Source organism: Penaeus monodon, chromosome 7 (genome assembly GCF_015228065.2).
Source record: "Penaeus monodon isolate SGIC_2016 chromosome 7, NSTDA_Pmon_1, whole genome shotgun sequence".
NCBI lineage: Eukaryota > Metazoa > Arthropoda > Malacostraca > Decapoda > Penaeidae > Penaeus > Penaeus monodon.
In genome coordinates this window covers 284334-292293 of record NC_051392.1, presented here as the reverse complement: position 1 = coordinate 292293, position 7960 = coordinate 284334, and the positions used below count along the sequence as shown (strand labels likewise).

Sequence of the window (7960 nt, the reverse complement as noted above, 5' to 3'; positions counted from 1 at the left end):
ATAAAATTCTGGTGGAGCCACCTCATGTGTAAATGAAATAAGATAAAATCTTAATGACATGTATATGCATGCATTCCCAATGTCAATAGGTTAAGTCTGAGCTTATTAATTTGAAAAGGAATAATGTGTAATGAACCTTTAATGATTTGAATTTTTGCATGGGAGTTTCCAATGTTTATTGCCAGCATTAGGTAGAAAAAATAGATTATTATTCATATATATATATATTTATATTTATATATATATATATATAAAATAGTTACTCATCATTCCTAGTACCTGACTTGTGATCGGTTTTCCTTTTTCACATTTCCATGTCTGCAGCATAAGGTTTCTAACATGAAGTTTGATCTTCTTGCAGAGGGTGAGGAGCGTGACCGAAGCCACCGGCGCCACAAGGAGAAGAACCTTCCTCCCCCACCACCACCTCCAACAGCACCGCCAAAGAATTCCATCTTTCAAGGCAGAGAGGTCACTGTCCAAAAAGTAACATGCACTGCCAAGGGAGTTGTGACGGCCAGCCCCAGCCCAGGATCAAACCCCAGTGGTAGCATAACAACGAGCAGTCCTAGCAGCAGCACTGGCCCCCTTGCAACACACACTGGGACACCAGGCAGATTGGCAGGCTTGCCCACTCATCCCCCAGGCCCCCCACCTAGCTACCCAGGATCAGGGGTTACCCCCCCAATGCCTGTACCACCACCAGCAGTCAGCTCGATTCCTTCTTCTCCCAGTGGCCCTTCCCTGACTGCATTACCTGGACCCCAAGCTTCGCAGGTTGGCTTAACTCCTTCCCCCATACCAGCTCTCCCCACCCTGTCATTGCCCCTGCCAAACACTATTGTAAATCCAGTTGCAATGGACATGTCCTCCAGAACTTCCCCCATCACACAACCTGTAGGCCACACGGCCTCCCAGCGGCCCCACCTCAGCTCCCATTCTGCACCAGGACCCACAGGGCCACATCCACCTGCGCAGAACACCAGCTATCCTGCAAGGCCATATTCCAGAGGACAGTTTTCAAGTAATGCCAGTGGGCCTCTGCCAGTGTATCCCCCCAGCAGGGTAGTACCACCTCAACACAGCCCCCTGGTGACCCCCCCTCCTCTTCCTCCCCCACTGCCTCCTCCCCCTCCTCAAGGGTCACACGGACTTCCAGCCTCAGCACACCCCCAGGGTCCCCCTCCTGCCCCAGGCCTCAGCTACAATGGAGGCAACTACAACGGACTTGACTGCTCTGCCCCTGGCTCTAGAGGGTCGTGATGGCGGGCCAGCCAGCCCTCTGCAGCCCTATCAGCCAGCTGCAGGAGGGCGTTGCTCCTCTCCAGACCCGTGTGATGTCTTCACTAGCCATTTCTTATAGGCTCGGCTCTCTGTGTGGAAATTTTTCTTGAGTCCTTGTGCAAATTTATATATTTCTTGGTTAAGCCCAGATGAGTGTTCTCTGTCATCTGCATAATAAGTTTTGAGTGGTCTGTTGCATTGGAAACTCCACTTCTGCATCTCGTCACAAAGCACTCTTCGTGTGGCCTGACCACAAATAATTATGTATATTGTTGGAAAGCTTTATATGTCTTAGAGTATTTTATTGCATACCATCCATGCCCTTCCATTCCTTTCTTTTCCAATATTTTAAGTTTAGTATATTCCCTTCCCTATCTATTTGTTTTTGGAAAGTACAAAATAATAATAGGTTCTTTCTCCTTGATAAAATGAAGGGCTCCTTGAAACTTTGAATACAAAGGCCCAAAAACTGCCAGAAAAAATTGTGTTCTGTGTTGTGCTCGTGTGAGTGTGAGACAACCCCATCCCTCTTAGTTTGCGTGAAGTTCACTCAAGGACCAGATGAATTAATCTTTGATAAAAGATAAACAAAAATATTTGTACTTACTGCTGATCTTTATAAAAGAATCGGTTTATCATTATGGATTTCTGTCCCAAGTGGAAAAAAGCTTTCCAGCACACTTCCTCAGGGCAAATTTTTATGAGGATAATATTTTAAATCACACGGGCTGTTAATTCATGTAAAAACATATTGTAATCACAGTCTTTAAAGTGTCACACAAGGACTCTGCTTTTACTTCAGTTTATCTACAGTACTCAACTTCAGTATCAGCCATTGTACATTTATCACAAGCTACAGTCTCACTGCAGTGCAGACTAAACCAAGGCTACGCTTCAATTGTGTAATGATGGGCAGTTCTGCTTTATAGTTCTCTGCCACAGCGTGTTATCCAAGCCACAAAAAGTCAGAATGTAAGCCTCCCTCTGGACTCGCTACGAACAGTCCATCGTAGAAGTTCCTCAGCAAGAGCAGTTATTACATTTATCTCATTAATAAAAAATCATAACATGCACACATACACATACACACATGGATAGACCTATGTATGCACGCACATATACACATACATGCATGGACATGTATACATACATGCACGCACACATACACATACAAGCACGCACACACAAAAACACATCCACACTCGATATACACATTCTCACACTGCATAAACACACACACACGCTCACACTGCACACACATGCTCACACTGCACACACATGCTCACACTGCACACACATGCTCACACTGCACACACACGCTCACACTGCACACACACGCTCACACTGCACACACACGCTCACACTGCACACACACGCTCACACTGCACACACACGCTCACACTGCACACACACGCTCACACTGCATACGCAAACGCTGCACACACACACACACACACACACGTGTGCGCACCTTGTCTCTCACTGTTACTTAAAGCTTCTTCCCTCTCTTTCTCTCCCCTCTTCCTCTCTCTCCCCTAATTTCATTCTTTCATTCCCCTCTCATTGTACTCCTCATTCCACCCTACCCCCTTACACTTACATAGGTTTTGAATAACACAAACCTGTTAACATACTATATGTACATATACATATACAAATAGCACATTTCTATACACATAGATGTATATATTTTTTTCTTTTTCTTTTCATCCCTTCTCAACCACATTTAGGTTCAACTTTTTTGTATACCTTACCAAGGTATCTGAAACAAGATTACTTTTAAACCAAGAGAATGTAGTTTTGAGTCTACATTCTCAGTTGAACTTTGAAGTAATGAAAGAATCTCCAAAAATGTTTGTGGCTTTGATATATCCCTTTGCTCTCCCATTCACACTAGCACTTCTTGTATTTATGTTATGTACATATATTGTTGGGACAAATAATATTTTTATTTTCAGTTCTTGCTTTTGTGTATTATGGGATATTCATGTTTCCTAATATGAAATTTTTTAGTGATATCTTTTACAAGAAATGTCCAATAGATGTTGTGAAAAAGTGATGGAAGCTCTATTTGAAATCATTATTCTTATTGTGGATATATATCTTTTTATTTTATTTTTTCATTGCCAATGATAGTGTGTTGTAGAGTTGATGTTTATGATACACCAGTAGACTAAGCATAAAGTATACAAGGTGTTCAGCATGGGAGTGAACCAAGCCCTGTACAGACTTGTTGCGTTCATTTTTCCTTTTGGATAGTTGGTAGTGGCGCATTTTGGAGCTCTCTTACCATGCATGGTAGATGTGTAGCTACTGGTAGGCGTTAATACCAAGACTCAGTACCTGGCTCAACAATTCTCTGAACAGGGACTCGGGGCAACCCCGGTGGACAGAAAAGAAAGGCTCACTTAAATTTAAGACCCCATGTTGCAAATCCTGACAGTTGTACATTGATACAACAGTATTTTTGTGTACATATGCCTATGTCTTGTTGTACAAAGAATGGTAGCATTAAATGATTTGGATATGAATAAATCTTACCATGTCTCACTTTTTTTCTTAATATGTCCTAGTGTTTGCAGTGGTCAGAAAGCAAATAAATGTGCTAGACATCAAAGGTCATATAGCACTACAGGAAGTTATTGTAGTGAAAAGGATAAAGAAGGGAGAGTTGACCAAGTTAATGATTAAATGTGCTACACGTCAAAAGTTTTTTAACACTTTTAGGTAGTATGGCATTGAAAAGGGTAAAGAGTGTGAGAAAATGGTGTAGGCCAGGGATCAGTAAAAGGGGCAAGTGTGTTGCAACTAAGAGTTGGAAATGGGAATTTTATCATTATATTAAAAAAATTATGATTTTTTTTTTTCTAAAGCATTGAACTTTGCTCCTTTATCTACTACCCCACTGACTAACTTTTCCAGTTCCCTGGCCTCCCCCCTCCCCCAACCCTTGCCCATTAGGGGTACTTAGGAGATGAAGCCTGAGGCTCAATGTTGGGGAGCTCCCCTGCCTTGGACCTCAGCCCATGACTCTTCTACCTTCCTTTTCCCTATCTTCCCCACCCCTTCCCCTGTCCAGTTCCTAAGCCGAGTTGGAAGGATGAAAGGCTTAGTCATGAACAGCCTTAGGGAGCCATGGGCACGGTATTCCCTTGGTTAATTGTCTAGCCCTTACCCTTTATGGGGACCCTGAGTGGTGGACCTTTTATCTTCCTTATGTATTTTAGGCTTAGCATAGCTAGTAATGAAGATTTTACACCCTTATTAGGGGCATTGTGGCTTGCCTCAATGCCCCTAATAAGAGTGCAAAATCATGGCTCTGAACACTGCTTTTACACCCCTCTCGTTGATACAAACTGTCAACTTGACCCATCCCAAATCATCTACCCGGGTCATAACTTGGCTTTCCCTCATTCCAACTCTTCAACCCTATTGTCCTCAGCCCCACAGCACTATCTCATTCCACACCACTCTCTCCTCCACCCGTCCTCGCCCTGCTACAATTCCCACTTCTTCAAACTTTTTGAGTACCCTATTTACCCCAACCAAATAAGACAGTTTTTTTGTAATTCCCCCAACAGGCCCTTACTCCAAAAATACCTTTCTCTTTCTACAGTGCCTCCAAAAACAAGTAGGCAGGGTTTCTGTCTGCAGTCGTCCTGACAGCTCTCATCTTGTCACAGTTACATCCAAGTCTCATGCTCATGCACTATCTACCCTGGTTGACCTCACCGGCAAACCCATCCCTGCCCACTCCTCCCTTAATACATGTATGGGAACTGTTGCTGGCTAATTGCCCTATCTACGACAAAGGTTGGTCAGGCTGTGAAGACAACCTACTTGCCTGCCTCGCTGACTACGATGCAGTATCTGTACAGTGCTACACTCTTCCCCCCAGAGGCTGCTGTAAGTCCTACATCAATATTGCCAATATTACCTTTTGTAGACCTGACCACTCCTATAAGGTCTATATAGGAGAATCTTGGCCTGTCAGACCATATCAACCCCCCACCCCATCAATGTCAGAAATCCTGGCATTTTGGCCACCCTGCAAACTACTTCCCGCTACTCCTCAATTTTCCATTATCCATAACTCCCCATGTCTCTTCCTATTTCTTGACGTATTTACTGCACCAGACAATTCAGACTTTACACCCAATCTTCTCCATATATACATCCTTTACTCCTCAGATGCCTATCTTCTCTTCACCTCCTCATAATAAATCCTTTGTTTCCCACACCTTCCCACTCAAATTCCCTCCAGAAACCCCTGAGGACATTAGAAACTTCCTAACTTCCTCAAGAGAAAGTTCCTCTCTCTCATCCATCGGATTCTGTCATGCTCAAAGCACAGCTGACCCTCTTGGACATTTAGATGTTATATAACATCTGCCTTTGCGTATCATAACTCAGTACTAGCTGTTTTCTTTGACCTGACAAAGGCATGACACTACATTGTGATACCACATTCAGAGCCAGCTAAATCATCTCATGGCATACAAGGGAACATGGATGTATTTATTAAAACTTTCCTTTCTAACTACCTTCTGATTCAAATTTTCTTTAACTTCATCTTTTCCTCAATATGAAAGTGTCCCACCAAGAAGTGTACCTAGTACAGCATTATTCCTTCTAGCCATAAATAGCTTAACCCTTTCCCAACGGTTAGTATTAATAGTGGCCCGGGCCTCACTGCTGTGGGCTTGTATCGTCGCCCTAGCATGCGCGACCACTCATGCCAAATACCAGCATCCCATGCCATTTTTTCGTAATACTACGAGGATATGTTGTATTTTCAGTTTTCATTATTTTCTAAAGTCTCTACTTGCCATACTTCCTGATAAGTCGAGACTGAAGGGTATTTTTGTTATATAGACTCCATAGTTAATCATCATTCAGTCTATAGCCTGAATAAAATAAGCAGTGTGCGGCATCATGCAGTTGAAATTGTCTTTTTTTTTTTTTTTCCCCATAGTAAAAATGTGTTAAAAACGACTTAAACACACTTTCAGTGGCAGAAAAATATTTTGCCGTGATTGAACAAAAAGAAAAACTCATGGCATGTCCATACATACACCATGGCATGTATATACATACCCCCAGCAGATAGTCCCGCCATGCCATGGCATGTGCGCACATGTCACCCGTCGGCAAAGGGTTAATTTCAGTATTGCCACCAGGTATCCCATCCTCCTTGAATGTAGATGATTTTATCGTCTATACATCGGACCCTTATGTACCTACTCACCATCAACAAATCCAGTCTGCAGTATGTTTAATCTCTTCCTGGAGCACTGACCATGGCTTCTGATTTTCCACCTCCAAATCCTTCTCCATCCTTTTTCTCAACATCCACTCTCTTTATATGATTCCCCTCTCTCAGGCAAATTCCTCATTTTTGACTCCAAACTTCCTTGACATGACCACATCCTCTACATCAAAGAGAAAACTCTTGACTATGGCTGTCGTATCTATTCCTCTGCTTCCACCCTCATCTTACTCACCTTGATAATATCCACCTCTCTGATTTAGTTCAGCCCTAGGCGCCTGCTGCTCCTCTCCGGCTAAGAGCCTATACATTGAATCAGTCCTCGACACCATGCCCTTCTCTCTCTCTGGAGCTTTGCATGTTTTTATCGATTTTCTCTCTAAACTAAATGTGCCTGAATTCCTTATCTTTACTTTCACCTCCTCTCCACATCTACCCACTCCTTTCTCTGTCCTCACCTCCAACCCCTATCTTTTTCTACCCATAAATACCCACCTTGGCTTATACTTTCCCCTTGTAAATGTTACCAAGGTTTTAATAATAATTTAATAATCATAACATCAATAACAATAACAACAGTATCAATATCAATTGTATTAAAAAGAAAAACACACACTGCCTTACACAATCACACATGTACCAATTGTGGTGGCTCCCATAATGTATTTTATAGGAGCTGCCCTACCTGTGAGTCTGAGGTAGCAGTCCTCAGTTTTAACCTTAAGCCAGGCAGGAAGCCTGCTGAGAGGTTTTTCTCTTGTTCCCTACTCTAGTGCTGTCCTTCCCTCTGCCCCCTCCCCTTCTCCCCAAGATGTTTCTACATCTCCCCCAGTATCTTTTCCTTCTACTCCTTACACTTCCACTCCCTCTAAAAACATGCCTATCCCTCATCCACCCTCTCAATCTACCATCCTCTCTACACTCAAAATTCCTCCCAACATCCTTTCCTCCCACTTCCTTCAAACACACTCCATCTACATCAACCCCCCTTCCACTTCCACCTGGATGCACACCTGATTCCATTTTGTCACAACAGTGCCCTTCCCCGGACCCTCCCTCTCTGACAATCCTCCTGATACGTCCCCCTGATCCCTTGTCCCATTTCCCAATTTTTACCTTCCTACTTCTACAACACCCATTTAACCTTGTTATTCAATCGTTGTTTTGCAATAATTATTCTACATTGAAATATTCCCTGCTTCTTTTCTCACAAACCTTAATTTTCACCATCATTAATTAAAGAATTGATGAAATAATTTTTATTTTATGAATAAGAAAATGGGATTAAATTTAGACCAAGAATTGACTTCCAAATTGATAATTCATGAAATAATGAAAGGTGAAAAAAAAATTTGCAACCTTAGTGCAACCACAACTTATTCATGGTTAACCCTTTAGATCAACACC

General features: G+C 42.6%; 1 protein-coding gene across 6 annotated transcripts in view; it reads left to right on the top strand.

Moving 5' to 3' along the window:
• LOC119574930 overlaps positions 1 to 2090 on the top strand; it is a 38592-nt gene extending 36502 nt beyond the window's left edge. For all 6 annotated transcript variants that reach the window (XM_037922208.1, XM_037922207.1, XM_037922206.1 and 3 more), the window contains one exon: positions 362 to 2090. In XM_037922208.1, coding sequence (XP_037778136.1) covers positions 362 to 1263 — 902 coding nt within the window. In that variant the 3' untranslated portion in view covers positions 1264 to 2090. The remainder of the gene's footprint in view (positions 1 to 361) is intronic.
• Positions 2091 to 7960: the final 5870 nt, after the last annotated feature.